The sequence below is a fragment of the Cupressus sempervirens genome, chromosome 2, assembly GCF_028749045.1.
Source record: "Cupressus sempervirens isolate cs-2001-9-10 chromosome 2, ASM2874904v1, whole genome shotgun sequence".
Taxonomy (NCBI): Eukaryota; Viridiplantae; Streptophyta; class Pinopsida; order Cupressales; family Cupressaceae; genus Cupressus; species Cupressus sempervirens.
The window spans coordinates 409368808-409386653 of record NC_143119.1 but is presented as its reverse complement, the minus strand read 5'-3'; the positions used below and the strand labels follow the sequence as shown (position 1 = coordinate 409386653).

Below are 17846 nucleotides of genomic sequence, written 5' to 3'. Positions count from 1 at the left end.
GCATGCAAGGAGTCACCTAGTCATGATATTGGTGATTTGGGTGTTGTAATGTTCTTATCATAAAATAAATTATTAATTATACTTTTGTCAATGGGCCGATCAATTTATTATATCTTGGACCCATTTTTATTTTTGTTTCCATAGGTAGATGTTGTCGTCGGCTATCTTTGTACACCCTCGGAAAGGTTTGCCTGATAGGTATTTAAGCACAGCTTGTAGGTAGTTGTTAGTATGCATTATGGATTTTTTTTTTTGTACTACGAATTCCTGTTGGTATATGATTTGTCATTCCTTCTGGCTATTGCTACTGTTTCTAAGGAGAGGGCTTTAGTTGACTGAATTTTGTGAACAAGTTTGAGAGATTCAGCATACGTGCGTTTCATATTAGAGACCCACACGAGTTTACAGGCAACCGTTCCTCTTATTGGCAGCGTTTGGCATTTATATGAATTGCATTGGTCATACCTAGGCTCCACGTGCTTTACTTAATAAATCATATTTGGGCTGCCAGTCAGTCAATTGGGCCTGTGGTTGGTGATTAAAGACGACAGATCAGTTTCAAAGGCCATGTTTTTTGTATGTTTGCAATCACATACCATTCTGGAGGCTGTGAATTGGTTGGTGAAGAAAGGTGATCTTATTCTTGGCTGCAATCTGAACATTGAGGCCAATCAATCTATTTTTTGATGCAGAGGTACGCTTTTGGAACATTTATCATGGGATTACTACTCAAGAGGCTTCAACAATGTGTTTTTACACATCAATTAAGGAACTTTTACCAACTTAATCATCTAGGACAGGATATAAACTCTCCTAAGAGCCATTAATAACTTTCACAAATGAAGAGATAAAACAAATTTCTTTGATGAGAGTGTATATATATCAGTTGAACATGTTTTTCCAAAGTTATAGCTCAAAATGATAACTAGAATAAAAGTTATTACTCTTCTTCCAAAACTGCTTACATAAAAATCAGATTCAGACCAGTCTGCATTCAAATAACCATAATTCCTTCCAATCACAATGAAATTCGACCAAACTAAAACCAAATTAAAGCTAACTCAAATACCTTTCCATATATTTAAGTTGCAGGTCTGTATCTATTCATATGTGTACGTACCAACAAAAAGAACAGTCAGATTTCTGATAAAATAACCCAGAAATTTATCATAAAACTCACAAATACAAACTTCTCTTTATTTCACTTCTTCTTTCAGCTTCTTCAGCCATTACATTCTGAAAATCATATCCAATACATGACATTTTAACGTCTTTCTAATTCCTTTTAACCTATTGTCTACCTCCTATGACTCTTGACCTTCCTCTTTACATCAACTTTACATACCGTCAACTTTTTATGACAAAACTTTTATTACATATTTGAAAACTTTTGCATTTTCCCATAAATAACCTTTAAACTTTATAAAACCCTTACTAACATATCAAAATAAGCTATAAATGACACTTTATGACATTTTACCCTTCCATGGGTTTATTTACATAATTTGACCATACTAGACAACTTGGACAATCTATTACAAATGGCTTTGTTTAGCCTTACATATTGACTCAAATTGGTACAAAATATATTTAAAAAATCATAAGAAATTATTTCATCCTCTTGGAGTATCATGTTGGGCCTTTTTGATAGATGCTCCTGCATCACTTATACATACAGGTTCCAAATTATTGTTTGTAATTCTCAATGCAATAGGAAATCAAATAATTGCATGGTTGGTAGTTGGACTAATAAATTCAAGTTGTGTTTTCTCATTCAGTATTTCCATTGTGTTTAATATTTATTTCAAAAAAACCAAAAAGGCAATCTTCCAAAAGTCACAAAACAACATAACTACAAAAAAAGAGCAATTTTCCATCACCATATCAGTGGTGTTAAGACAGGGTCTTTAAAGGGCAGCTAAATGCAAGGATATAGAGTACCAATTTGTAGAGATAAAGGGTGCTCTCTAGCAAAGATTTTCAGCACCAACCTTCAACACCAAGAATCGTCCTCCAAGAACAATAGACACAGTATGGAAGACACCTAGAATTAGATGATAATAGACACCAATTTTCAGCCCTTAACCACCTTCCAAGACACAATTAGAGCAGTATAGAAGGCTGTGACCATAATCAGATTGAAGAAATAATTCAGATCACTATACCTCAGCAATGAATTGAATGTAAACTCCAAACTCAGAATGCAATTCCAATTGTTATACAACAGCAGTAATAGATTCTTAGACCAAGAGGAATCAGTCCTCAAGGAAAACTCACAACTTCAAAACCCTCATAAGACAATATCAAGCAGTAGACAAGAAATGATTGTAATTGCTTCATAAAGCCTATTTTATAAAGCACTTAGCTTCTCCCATACACCTTTCATTAAGGTTGTTTCATCAACACACCATTCAATTAGAAGCTTCCAACTAATTCTTTTAAATAAAAACTTTTAAGTACATTGCTTCATGATGACACTTTTCACTTAAGAGGCTTCTCATTTACACTATGAAATTATAACATGAAATAAGATAAAATCCCCCTTATAATTAAAAATCACTTATTAAATAAGAACTCTATGAATATGCTTAGTCCACTATTGATGAAGATCAACTGCCAGTGCCTCCACTGCACTACTAAAAATAGAAACCACCCCAAAATAAACTTGCTAATAATAGCAAGTCCACCTCAAAAACCCTCAAAACATTCCTTCAGCTCACAAGGGTCACCATGATGAACTGATTTAGCCAACTGTAGCCTACTAATATGGGGACATCACATCCAACTTGTTCTAGAAGCAATTCCAGGGGAAATTTGGAAAGGTTCATCAAATCGTTATAAAATCAGGGTTTTGTAATTCATTTGGTCATTGTCAAATCCCAAAATAAACTTGCTAATAATAGCAAGTCCACCTCAAAAACCCTCAAAACATTCCTTCAGCTCACAAGGGTCACCATGATGAACTGATTTAGCCAACTATAGCCTACTAATATGGGGACATCACATCCAACTTGTTCTGGAAGCAATTCCAGGGGAAATTTGGAAAGGTTCATCAAATCGTTATAAAATCAGGGTTTTGTAATTCATTTGGTCATTGTCAAATCCCAAAATAAACTTGCTAATAATAGCAAGTCCACCTCAAAAACCCTCAAAACATTCCTTCAGCTCACAAGGGTCACCATGATGAACTGATTTAGCCAACTGTAGCCTACTAATATGGGGACATCACATCCAACTTGTTCTGGAAGCAATTCCAGGGGAAATTTGGAAAGGTTCATCAAATCGTTATAAAATCAGGGTTTTGTAATTCATTTGGTCATTGTCAAATCACAAAATAAACTTGCTAATAATAGCAAGTCCACCTCAAAAACCCTCAAAACATTCCTTCAGCTCACAAGGGTCACCATGATGAACTAATTTAGCCAACTGTAGCCTACTAATATGGGGACATCACATCCAACTTGTTCTGGAAGCAATTCCAGGGGAAATTTGGAAAGGTTCATCAAATCGTTATAAAATCAGGGTTTTGTAATTCATTTGGTCATTGTCAAATGTTATATTGGATTTGATGAAGCTGATGGGTGCTATATATGAATTGGGAATTGCTGGAGAAGAAACTGTTCACTAATCAGAAGAGCTGGACGAAAACCTGGCTCTTCTTGGGAGTGGATTCACAGCGGAGTTCACGACTGAGCAAAATTTATAAGTTGAATTGGTTCAGAAATATCTCACATCTTATTGTTCTGAAAGAATTCAATATTTTGAGATTAATCGATACTTTGATTAGAAGGCTAAATGTTTAATGTAAATTGTTTGTGTTGTAAGGTGAATGATCCAATAAAAAATTATTATAATCTCACTCTGAATGGTGTTACTTATTATCGTAAGCCTTGCAATTTAATTATTAGTTTGAATACAAAGAGGGATCAAGTATTTTAATAATTTTTGTTATTGGACCTACCTTTAATTTAAGCAAACTACTTTAAGGATGTTGTGGTGTTAATTAAGTCTGTCATGAGAAGTATTTTGAAAAGGTTATCGCAACATATAATATTTCCAGCTCAAGATGAATATTGGAGGCTGTTAATATAGCTTAGAATAAATTAAATATCTTAATGCCAACTATAGTCAGGTGAGAATATACTTGAAAGGAGCCCTCTCATTGATGAAGCATCTGTGCAGAGTCTTCATTGGGTTTCATCTGGAATCGTCATTTGTTATTCACGGCATATGCATCTTGTCTGTAACTGGAGTCTGAGATCATTAACGGAGGTGCATATTAACAGCCACATATATTCAAGAAGCCTCTAGAAAATACCAGAATCAACAGTTCTTATAAGTATGAATGGGTGTGGCATCCTCAGCTATGTTGATGACTGCTGGAGGTATTTGGAATAAAAGAGAGTTGAAAGTAGTGCTATTACTGGCAGCTATCTAGACATCAATACTTCCCATAGGCACATATCACCTTCACAATGGCATGAGTATCTGTGGAATTGAAGAATCATTGAATAAAAGCCAGTACTATCTGCTGTTCATTCCAAGATTTCGAGCACTGAAATCTGATTTCCTCTAGCAATTGTAATATGTGCTCAATGTAATGGGTGCAATCTTATCTTCAGCAATAAAGGTGTGAGGTCAATTTTTATTGATTATTCTCTGGAAATCTCTGCGAGAAAAGGTCAAGTTTTGTTTTTCTGTAACTACACTATTATGGAATTTCAAGAAAACTTCTTGTTATTTCTGTTTAGATCTGAACGTGATTGCAATTAACCAATAGTCTGATCAGTATGCTATGTTGGTAAACGTTGCAGATATAAACCTGTGATATCATATCATATTCAAATCTCAAACAAGTGCACCTAATTAAAAAACATCTGCAAATCTGAGAAGTATCATCATCCATGTCATGAACAGTTTAATAAAATGTCTCTTGTTTGAGAATGGTGAATTTTTGGTACATGCAAGTATGTTTTCTTACGGTGGAACTTTATGAAAGTGTTTGATGAAACTCCAAAGCTAGGAAATTAAAATTTGAGAAATTATCCAACTAGGGATATAACAACAAAGGATTTACAAATAAGCATGTCTGGAGGGGGGTTATTGGACTCCTTGCATCTGGCATTCTGATAAACTGCAGGATTTTCATGAAAGACCATTGCAGGTGAGTTGATTTGAAAATTGGATGGCCCACAGAAATGCAAGATGTAATTTGACACTTTTTTATAGTAGAATTTTGTACGAGATCAAGAAGAGAGAACTTGTTTAGGCGTTACATAATCTCCAACACTTCGGCAGACATTGAAAGTAGTGGAATTATGCTGGAAAGAATTAAAATATATGTTATGTCATAAAACAATCTCTGAATAAATGAGATTATGGGTTTCCACTTCCATCCATTTATGGTATAAAATCTGTGTGCTTTAATTTGCAAATTTCGCTTTACTTTTGATGGATTGCATCTTGTCACCTTTGAGTGGCTTTCTTGCTAGGAAGATGATACATGCCATTTCAAAGAACTGGCATCCCTAATAAGTTTGAGAAAGGAAAAGAGTATATCTTTATTTTAAATCTAAACGTATCTGTATATTCCTCCAATTTTACATTATTTTGCATTTGTTATTATCTATAACTGTTTTTTGACCACATCACTTCAGAATTCATTCATTATTTAATGTTGGCATTTGAAACAGATCTCCCTAGAAGCCAGCCACTATTCTTTGAATGTCTGCATTAGCTTTTACTTACGCTTTGTAGCTGAAGAATGAGACTCTTTCCATGTTTTAAAATCAAAGTGAGACCTAATAAATATTTATAGCTCATTCACTTTAAATTTAGTTGTAGATCCGAAAGGTGTTTATCATGCACCATCCTATAAATATATGTGAACATTAGAAGATTCTACAGCTTTTTCAGAGCTGTCAATATTCTTTACCACAATTGATGCTTTGAATATGAAGGAAATGCAGTTAAGTGTAAAAATAAAATATTCTAAAATACTTTTTTTCTTTTTTGTGACTAGGTGGAAACGACAAAAATATTTTTACGGGATACAACAATCATCTCGCCATATGCACTTCTTTTGTTCGGTGGCCCAATCAATATTCAACATCAGGTTTTTCCTTTTTTCCGTAAATGATAGGATCAAACCCATAGTCATTTTCGCCTTCTATTTCCTTTATGAAGCAGGAGCGTGGGAACATTTGTTATATTCCTAATGCACTGTCAGAAACTCTGTAACATGAACATGATTTGAATATTTTTCACATACTTATTAATGATTCCTTTTTCCATGTTCAAATGAACCAGAAACAGGAAATTATACCACTTTACTGAATTAGTAATTTCCGAAGATCATATGGTAGTATGTCAATGTTGCATGGCTTCCACAAGTTTTTGAATTAAGACTGGCATTGAGACAGATAGAATGGGGAGCACATTTTATCATTTGTTGATTGTAATAACAATATTGCAAGAGATTGTTGGGATTAGAGATAGGAACATACAACAAAGGATTTAGAAATGAGGCTCAAGGGCTAGTATTATATACCTCGTTTACAGAATTTTGTAATAATCATTAATTCAACATGGCGAAGAAAAGTTTCTGGATACACCACATATTACTTTATGTGGAAACAATGCTCATGCATGGTACAACAAACATTTCTTTACAAATAATCACTACAAAGAATAAAAGAATTATTAATGTTTTGTGAGAGAGGTGTTTATTACACATCAGCTTCATATGTCCATTCTCTTTGTAAGTATATTTATATATGAGATAAGGTATTGGCAATCCATCTTTCATTTAAATCTCATAGTAAAAGTTCCTATGGACTTCAACAGATATATATCAACACATATAAACCAAGTTCTATCAGAAAAGCATCTGAGAGCATTTTATTTTGTTATTTCCAGTACTAAGTCATTACAGAAAATTGAACTCCACTGTCTTTGGCCATTCAATATGATTGAATAAATCTGAGTAATTTATGTGATCCAATTGGAAATTAACTCTATGGCCAGAGTATCCAACCAAGGACTTCTTTTTATCTGTGTGAGTCTGAGAAGAAGTTTGTTGAAATCAGATAGTGCAGCGTCAACGTGGTGGTTCTCCTAAGATTAATTTGGAACCCTGGAATCAATATGACCTATGGAGAGCATAGTAAAAATTTATTTTCAGTGTTAAGATTAAGGTTTACAGAAGACAACCTTCTACAGAATGTATACTGAATGGGAATGATCTACCCCTGAACAGATTCCAAGAGACTACTCAAGACTATGTTTGGCACTACAAAGTTTGGGATCCATGAATCCTGGTTTGAATGCTTCTACACAAGAATTTTTAAGGATGGGAGACTATGATGTCCCCATCCTCCACATAACACCAATCTAGCATTAAGCACATGTGTGATAAAGGGAAAAACTAAAGCAATGATCCTATAAAGGAAAATTGTCTTGTTTATAAGATTTCACGATTTTCCCTTTCAGCATTTTCAAGTAAAAGCATAGAAAAAAGATGGAATATTTCCATGATAAGACCAAGTCCACATAAGTAGAGTTTGAAGATCTCAAGTCACCTATCAGCAGATGATATTGAACAATAAGGCTAATCAGTGAGAACAACTGATTTTTACCCAATCAAACATATTATCAAGCAAACCATGGATACATCATGATCAATTTAATAGAAATTTCATACCATTATCGATCCTCTTCAATATTCTCAAAACAACAATGGTATCGATGGTAGTGGAACATATTTTGGCACAGAGTCAGCAATGATTGGTGAATATGCTATTGGTGTTATATGGTATTGATTATTCATTGTGTTTGAGTAGTACTTGGTGGGGGATATGAAAGATAAAGAGATCTTTGTTTTCCTATATCAATACATAGTCTCCAAGGAAATATCTTGCATCTAGCAGTATAATGAGCAAGTTACTAATTGAATGATTAGTCATGACATACCGTTGTTCACAGACCTGGACTTGGAGAGAACTCAGCAAGCCCAAAATTTTCAACTTGGCAAATGCTTGACAAAAACTCAGCAATCTAGAAAGTACTAAAAATTAAGATCTCTTAGAGAAACATATTTTTATTGTAAGATTCAATTACAAAATGTAGTAAATCAAAAATTTGGCATTATGAAAGATAAATGAATGGTTTTATAGAAAAAAACGTGTGAAAAATGCATTTTAACCAATGTTTTACCCTTTTTGATATTTTTTCCCATTTTTTTTCCATCTACAAAAACGTGAGCGTTAAAACTTTGGAAAATTCACCTAGCAAAATAATAGAGTGCCTGTAAAGTACGCAAATTGTGATATCAGCAACAATTGCTAAAACAATGATTAAGATGAAAATATGCAATTTGAATAAATTATGGCAGCGATTGAGATAAGAGATAACAAATAACTACTAAAAGTGCAAACGAATTTGTTATGAGGCATTAGGTTTAAGAAAAGATATGCCTCTCACACATTCAAAGGATAGCAACCTTTCAATCTTGGGAGATACATAAGGGAAATCAATGTCATCCTCACAACATCATCAAATATGCTTATTTTCTGCTTGTTTGTTATGGATTTTGCTTTTATCAAGCAGTATCCTTTTGGCTTTTGGGACACATTTCCAAACAACATAATCAGATACAGCTTCATCTTGAATTGCTACAATCACAAGATTCATCTAACAGGCATTCTAGCAACCATTCAAGGGATCACAAATATTCAAAATTTGTCGCATAAGCAAAAGGACTTAATATCAAAAAGAAAAAATCATTGATTACTTCTTGTGCTCTTTACATTTGTTGTCAGCAGTTTTTTTGAAGTCTTGGAATAAACACGTTAGTTAAGGAATAATTAGTTGGCAATGTAATGTTATTTACTTCCAATTAGTTTTGGGTAGTTGTTGAGGGTTGGTACTCTAATAAACCACTTTGCACCATATAAATAATTACTTGCTATTGGAAGATAGCATTTTCTAGATTGTTTACATTACATTTGTAAATAAAGTTTATAACTTTCTGTTATGTTTTTGTTATTATTACTTTATAACTTGTATTTCTATATGTTATGTTTTGGGGTATTGCTTACTCTATGTAGTTTATTTTTAGAGTAAACATTTTGGTGCCTTTGTTATACAAAGCATGGAGACCCAAACCATGCAGGAGAACGGAGGCAGGCAGCATAGCAGTGTCAATGGGCTGACCCTACAAACAACCAAAAGTCTCTGAATCTGAAGAAGAGAACATAGTCGAAAAACAGTTGACATTAGATCTTATACACTTGTAGTTGTTATCTATCAACTTGTATATTTGAATTGAAAAAATGCTAGTGCATTGAAGGGTTGATTTCTCCATTGAGAAAAAAATGAAGGTAGTGTAATGCCCCTGCTTTTGGTGTTGAGTATTGCTTCATCCTTAATGAATAACCATGTGCGTCTTAGTAGATTCCATACATACATAAATAAATGAAAGAAAATACATCTATGCCCTATGCTAGGTCCCACTTAATCCTTAAAGGAGAGTTCATAATCAGGTTCCTAGCTCTCTACTGATGACCTCTAGGGCCCCAATTACCTCATGGCTAAACTAGAACAGTCCTTAGCTATTCTACCATCTTATTACAACTCCTCTCTCCTAAGGCATTCAGGATAACCATCATTTAATCTATCCATCTTTATAAGTCTTTGAAAGAGATTCCATGACATCTCAAGCCTTATGGATACCACCAAGGTGCATTCCTCTTTACATATGCATAGGTTATTAACAACCATTAGTATATACTGCTCTAAGAGATATCAAAAATTGTCTTTGGATTTCATTTATGGAATCTCAACATTCACCAAGAAGACCCTCCAAGAATGACTTGGATCTTGTTCTTAATTAGTAAACATAAATAACTATGATATAATGAAAATACCTCTACGTAGCTGCCAAGAACTAAGCCTTAATTCTGATCTAATATATTGTGTTTTCTGTTATTCTCCTAGAATGAAGAGGGATTGAACCCTCTCTAATCTTCATTGTTCCTCTAAGATGATTGGGTCTTCTGATCTAATATATGATTGATCAATAATAACTGATGTTGCCAACATTGATGCTTGTTGATCATTGATCGATTAATGATTGTTCCCCTAGAAATAAGGCACAACCATAGCATGAGCTGAGGGCATGACCAAGCACGCACAATCAAGTGAGCAATCTCAACTTGACGGCACAAACAAGCAAGCAGAGAACATAGAACACAAGATGAGGGAAAAAACAAGCTTGATAGTATAATGCCCTGCCCAGGAACCCATGAGAAAGTGAACTATTAGACATAAATTTAAAGCAACCTTTTTTCTTTTTGTTACATCAGATATACTTAATACAACTTGAATGCAGAAGCCAAGTAAATTATAACTTTATTAACCATTAAATAATATTACTTTAATCATTCTAACTTTCTCAAAGGTTCCCAAGATATGGTTACTTTAAACTATACTAACTACACTACTAGGTTAGATCATATTAAATGTATAGCCCAAAGTAAATAATGTATTGTTATAATCACATTTGACTTATATCATATAACTCAACAAGATTAAGAGATTATATTGCTTGGCATTCTTAACTAAGAATGACATTTGTTACATACCTGAATATAGCTAACTCAATATTTTATAATAAGCATCATGTTCAAGTTTTCAACACGTGGAAGTACACACATCCTAACCAACTAGGTGCAACACATTAGATACATGATCATAAATAAATACTTAAATAACATATCAGCCATGCAAACCATTAATTAAAAGGTACAAAGATTATGTTAAAAACTTGAGACAAACTTTAAGGATTGGACCTAAGCCTCGGGAGCTCATCATTGATGGCCTTGCCTACGTTTATGCTCAAACATTTCGTAGTTAAACTCTTGTAGTTTCAAACTATGTATTTATAAAACAATGAAACATGACATAGAAATCCCATCCAAGATGTAACATAGAATTTCACCAAAATGACCAGCAAAATGCCATAAGATAATAATGAACAAACAACTTATTCCAGAGGCAAATCTAACACAACATGACAGAACTCCTAGGATACAAATGAAAGGGTGTAATCACATGGTTCCCTGCTAGTGCCACCTTGTAGCCTCTCTAGACCTAGTGCCTAGAGGGACACCATGTGGAAACGACCACCTCAATAAACCAAGGTGTCATTCTGCCTGATCAACATCCCATGGATGGCCAGGCCTTCTCTACCCATCCTCATAACCAAGTGCATGCATACACGAAGCATGGGTGAGGCATCATTATCTTTTATTAATTTGAAATCCCAAAGCCAATTAATTTTATTAAGTTACTACTTGATTAAAAAAAACTCCACAATGAGTTATCCAAGACTAGCCACTTTGGGCTCTGGCCCCCATTTTGAGCCACCTTTCACACTATGTTCCTAGCAAGACCCTCCTATGCTCAAAACTAAAACCAAAGAAAAAGGAAAACAAAACTCTCAAATGGACCATAAAAATTTTTATGATCAAAGAAACTATGAGCATTTGGAGCATAGACACGAGATCATCAAATGGAATCCATGATGCAGATTCAACAATGAGGATGTTCCAAATTACATAAAACCAATAAGATAATCACATAGGAACCCTCTAGGTTCCTGTTATAGCCATAAGTCTAGGTGTAACATATTACAAGTAGAAGTCCTCTTTTGGATCCATACTAACAAACTCATAATGAGGCTGGAAAGAAACATCTCATGATCAACACATAAAAGAAGGTCATGGGAGTCCTAACACCAACAAGTCCGCATTTAATGATTTCTAGTAAAGAGATATCAAGGACCATGGTTTGGACCATATTGCGCCCTCAATTACACAACTAGGCCTAGTAAAATCATTCCGAGAGAAATGATCAAATACCAAGAAATAATTATATCAAATTCTCTAGTAAGGAGGAACAAAGATTAAATATCAAATGCCCTTAGCCTTTGGTGTACATAAGGGAGACTCGACCTCCAAGCTCCTCTTTTAATCATTACTTATAAGTAAATGTCCACAACACTAATATCAAATCAAAGGATAGAAAGAATTTATACTACATTAGGTAACTTACATGTGTCTCCTAGCTCTCAGAGAAGAGAATTCAGAATACACATAACTCTAATAAAATTCTTAATACTACAATTATATTGAGATTTGCAAATTACCATCTTAAAACAACCCTCAACTTAAAAAATATATTAACTATAATTCTATCTTGTCTTTTATTGGATCTCATCAACATCTATCTAAAGTAAATTTAAAACAAGTTCATCTTTAGAATTTTCCCTATAGATCCTTCTAACCCAAAACTTTTTATAAAGTATATTTCTTTACTAATTATATTATATATAAGACTTCAACTAAAACAATATATGATTCCTCCCAATCAAATTTAATCTATTGAAATTGTCACAATTCTCCAATTGATTATAATAATATTAACACGATGAATTATATAGTTAATAAAATTTTAAAAATAGCATTATATATATTATAATATTCTACAAACCAAATATGAAACTTTTGAATAAATAAATTAATAAAATAAACTTTGTTTAGACCCAACGTTTGAAGCTAGAGTCAATTTTATCGTGCATAGAATCTAAACAAAAGAGGAATTTGTTCTAACTAATAAATTACCCAAAGAATATATTTTACATCACAAATTATATTTAAACAAAAAACATATAAATTATTTAAGAAATAAAGAAATCATTTATTAAAAAATCTTTAATCAACCTAGGAAGCTTTCTAGAATGATGAATATCACTCCATGAATATACTAAGGCTGCTCCCATCAATCCTGGGACAAACATACAAAATACTAGTGTCTATGAAATAAAATCCAACCAAGCATCATAACTCCTATAGGTTCTAGACTATCTCGAGATATGAATCCTAAGAAATACTTTAATCTAAGTTGCTGGTTCGGGTTCGGTTCCAAGTTCGAAGTTCGAGAACCGGTTCGCAAGTTCGACAAAATTTTGGAAAGGGATTTGGGTTTGTTTGGGTTTGTTAGTACAAAAACATGTAAAAATTATAAATATATATATAGATAGATATATATACATTTTTATGAAGCATGAGTTAAAATTAGAATGTAGCATAGTAGCATAAACACATTTAAACAACAAAAACTTTAAAACACCATAAAGAGTAACATATCATAGTTATCATACCATCATATAGTAACATAGTTCAATCAACTTCAACATCAAAGATTCAAAACATTTAAAATATCAAGTTCAAGTATCATTGTTTCACATTCGTGGTTTAACTAATGGAATGAAAATCTATTAAAATTCAGAATTTTTAGTTCTATGTTCTTTAGTCCTCATCTTCTTCATATTCATCTCCTTCTTCTCTGCCTCCGGTATTACTTGCACTAAGGCCAATGGGATCAGCAGCAGAATCAACAATGGTATTGACATCAAAGTCATCAAAATCATCAATTGTAAGCCCAGCAATGGAAGCATCCAAGTCCGCAATCTCTACACCTACATCCCACTTCTTTGTCTCCCCTTCTTTGTATTCTTGAATCTTGTGCAAAAGAAGGCACAAGTTGTTATGCACAAATACCAGGTTCTCTACTTTTTTTGATTGCAACCTATTGCGCTTCACCTAGTGGATGAAAGAATAGGTGCTCCAATTTCTTTCTGATGTAGAAGAACTAGCAACCTATAAAAACAACATAGGGTAAGCAATTAAAAAAGAATTAATTCAATCTTATAAAATATTTAAAATCACTATCTAGTCATGATTCTTTTGAAGATAAAGTGAGCTAATTTTTTAAAAATAAAACTTACTTGTGATATAACTTTGATTGCAAGGGGCTGCAATGTTTGGAATTTTTGGCAATGGAGATACCACCAACCATGAGCATCCTTCTTGAACTGATGACAAACAACATCATTACATAGACCTCTAGCATTGACAAACTCTATGAACTCATCCATGATTACATCTCTCATATCATCATCAAGAAATTCTTCTAAATGCTGCCTGGTACTGCTCAGACACTTTCATATCTCTATATGGTGGCGACCTTCATGGTAGATCACAATATTGTGAGCTATAGTATTTGGGGGTCAAGGCATAGGCAAGCAAATGTAATGGAGTGGTCATTTTGTTCCATTTTTCATTAATAAATTTTTGCACTTGTTTGAAAAAGTTCTCTTGGGGATCTTGCTCCTCATTTATAACTTGCCTGATCTTCTCAATCATTGAGTCTATGCCATCATAGATCTCTCCAAGGCAAGGCCTATCCATGTCAGTGTACCTAAGCATGCTCATAATGGGTTCAGTGATCTTAAGGAGATATTCCACACGCTCCCACAATGACTCAGCCAATAGCCTATCCTTTATTTTGTTTGCCCTTCAGTGTTCTTTTGCTTCCATACACCCAAATTGTGGCTGATTACCATACCTTGAAGTGCATCTTTCACTTGCACAAGTCGTCTTAAGACAATTGTATGTGATGCAAAATGGGTCTCAACAACCTATGACATAAATTAGAGCAAAAAACAACTATTAGATACATATTTTAGAAAACTAAGAAAAGTATACACATTGGCAATTGCACAAGTAAAATATGAAAAATCAGAAATTGTCAAATATTAAAAATTAAATTACTAAATTGAGTTCAAGTTCATTTTCCTTCAATAGCTCCAATTTTGAGTAGCTCCTAAAAAGAGATTGAGTCATGTGGTGGTTTGTGGCAAACATTTGTATGTCCTCAGCCTCTTCACACACTGTTTTGATCCACTCAATTTGGTTCTCAATCTTTTGTAGCATAAGATTGAGTAAATGGATTGCACAAGGTTGTTGTTTAATGTGGAGCCTAATCAGTCCCCAAGTGGGAGATTGTTAGATTGTGGTGACTGATAAGGAAAGTACTGTACATACTCCATAATTTTGTGGTGGTACTATTCGTAGATTCGCCATTCATAGATTCGCCACTAAAGTTATGGTTAATTTATGGCCGACATGTTATAACCCTAAAGCGGTTCAATACTTGTATAAAAGAGCTTAGGGTTAGGGATTGTTTGATAGTGTGATGTGAAATTGGTTTTTGCGGCGGTATTGAGCTGTAAGGGATTACGGATTGTAATAAGATCGGACTTGTTGTTTGGTGGACATAGCCCAGGGATTGGGTGAACCACGTTAAATCTTGGTGCTTTGTGTTCATTTTTGTGTGATCTATTATTTTTTATTATTGGTTATATTTGCATGTAGTTTTTATTTATGTCTGTGGTTTTATCCTAACAAAGGTGTCCAAAAGATATGCTGATATCGTGATTCAACCAACAAACCTGCTGCTCTACAATTGTTTGCGTTGTCCGTTATGACTTGGATGACGTTTCTTGCACCCACTTGTCCAATGGCCTCAATTAGGATATCAGCAATAAATGGCCCATCTTTTACTTTGCCCTTACAATCCACTGCTTTCAGAAACATTGCCCCTTTAGGGGACACCGCAAGGACATTGATCAAGGGATGGTTCTTGGAATCCTTCCAACCATCTGAAACAATTGTCACCCCTGTCTCAACCCATGGTCCCTTATGGGCTTAAATTGATTTTCAATCCGTTGGACCTCATCATCCAACAAGGTGGTGTGCACTTTCTTATATCCGGGGCCACAATACCCTTTTGGAGCTTCATTGGCACCCCTCAAGATGTCCATCCAAAATGGAGAGCAGACAACATTATAAGAAAACCCATTTGCATATAGGCATCTTTTCACCTTAATGTCAACAATTTCCCGACCCTTATTTTGAAAAGAAGTTTCTAGTGGCCCCTTTCTTTTGTGTACAACAAGGACAAATTTAGTGTCAGTGTCCGCTACAGTATTGAAGAAGGGTTGGACTTGTACTATAACATCTGAGGGGGGTTGCATTCCCTTTGCTCTTTTACTTTTATTGCTACTGAGTTCTATTGCCCTACGTCCTTCTCTCTCTTCTGTTGCCTCATGCTCTTCAATATATTTTAACACAATTTGATTTGGTATAGGGGCACCTTTTTTGCCAGGGCATTTCTTGACTCCTCTTCCAATATAACCACATAAATGACCTACCACACGATAATAAGAACTATTTCTTTCTACACCACATCCCCAAAATCTCCAACAGAATGCATCACCTCCTGGAAAGGGTTTTATAATGTCTACATACTTCCATAGAGGAGAATCAGAGTTGGGTTCCATTCTTTGTTCGGTGTTGCTTATTGATGAAGAGGTAGATGACATTCCTTTCCCTATGGCAAGAAATCAGATACATGTTCATAATTTATATGCAAGAAAATAACAAATTTTGGAATAATGGAAAAGATTCAAGAACATATGAAGATTGAAAGAGAAATGAAAAAAGTAGAACAAAAACAATAGCAAATGGAATAAGATCTTACCTTTTCCAGCCATTGCAAGTTTGCAAATGTGTATGAATGATGAACAAACACTTGAAGAACACCAACAAATCAATCTTCAAACTCCTCCTTGCACAACCAGATGCTTGCTCAAAAACTTATGTGCTCTCTTTTAAGACAAAATAATCTATTTAGAAACATCAAATGACAATGAGAGGGCACAAGACCAATTAATAACACCTTTTTAGGTTACATGGATGCCAAATAATTATACAAAATTGCAAATAAAACACTTAAAATGCCATCTGTAGCAATGGGTTCAAACTGGGTTCGATTTTTTAGAGGTGGTTCGCGCGGGTTCGAACCAAATCAAACCAAGTCTGAGAAAAGAGGACCTTGGTTGAACCAAGTTCGAACCGGACCCGATCTTGAAACCGGTTTGAACTTTTCGTGGTCCAGAGGGGGGAGGAGGTACCCGTGCAACCTATTACGAGGTAATTGGTAAATACTTGCTTGATATTAACAAAGACCGAAAGGTCAATATATACAAAAGAGTGAGACGATGTTTTCTTAGGAAACAATCGTAAAGAATATAAACATTCTATTCTAGAGAAAGCAAGCTAAAACTTAAGATAATTACAATAGACAACCATTAACTAATAATAGACAACTTATCTATTATTGCAATACCCTCCCTTAATGGTTAATCTATCTAACACACCAAGTTGTCCTCTGAATTTGACAAACTTATCAGGACCAAGAGGCTTGGCGAGAATGTCTGCAATCTAATTTGTGGTAGGAACATACTACAAATCTATAGTCTTGTCTTCAACCAGCTATCGTATGTAATGACAATGAACATCCACATGCTTGGTTCATTGATGGAAGACTAAATTCCATGCTAACTTATAACGCTTTCGTTATCAACAAACAGAGTAGTCGGACCTGCTGGTGACATCTGCATATCCCCAAGCATCCTACCTTAACAGTTACTCTGTATTTGGCCTCTATATAAGAGAGAGAAACTGCTTGCTACTTCTTGCTGGCCCATGTCACTACATTGGATCCCAAACTGAACACATATCCAGTGTTGACTTTTTATCATCGACAGAGCCCGCCCAATCTGAATCTGTGAACCCACTGAGTTTAGGATTAGAACTTCGAGAGTACAAAAGTCCATAATCTGAAGTGCCCTTCACATAACGAAGCACACGCTTTGCTACCATCCAATGATCAGCCTTAGGAGCTGTCATAAAGCATGAAATATAGTTGATTGTGAAGCTGATATCAGGTCTAGTAGCAAAGAGGTAGATGAGGCTGCCTACTAGTTGCCTGTATATAGTATCATCAACGGAAGGAGATTTAGACTTTGCTGATAACTTGAGACCTTTCTCCATAGGTGTAGATGTAGGTTTGCAATCTTGCATTCAGAATTTGTCTAA

General features: G+C 34.4%; 1 protein-coding gene across 4 annotated transcripts in view; it reads left to right on the top strand.

The window, feature by feature from the left end:
- The window catches only part of LOC149572842 (DExH-box ATP-dependent RNA helicase DExH7, chloroplastic-like), a 356903-nt gene that overhangs the window by 319091 nt on the left and 19966 nt on the right, over positions 1-17846 (top strand). For all 4 annotated transcript variants that reach the window (XM_089813915.1, XM_089813917.1, XM_089813914.1 and 1 more), the window contains one exon: positions 6023-6115. In XM_089813915.1, the coding sequence (XP_089670041.1) occupies positions 6023-6115 (93 nt within the window). The remainder of the gene's footprint in view (positions 1-6022; positions 6116-17846) is intronic.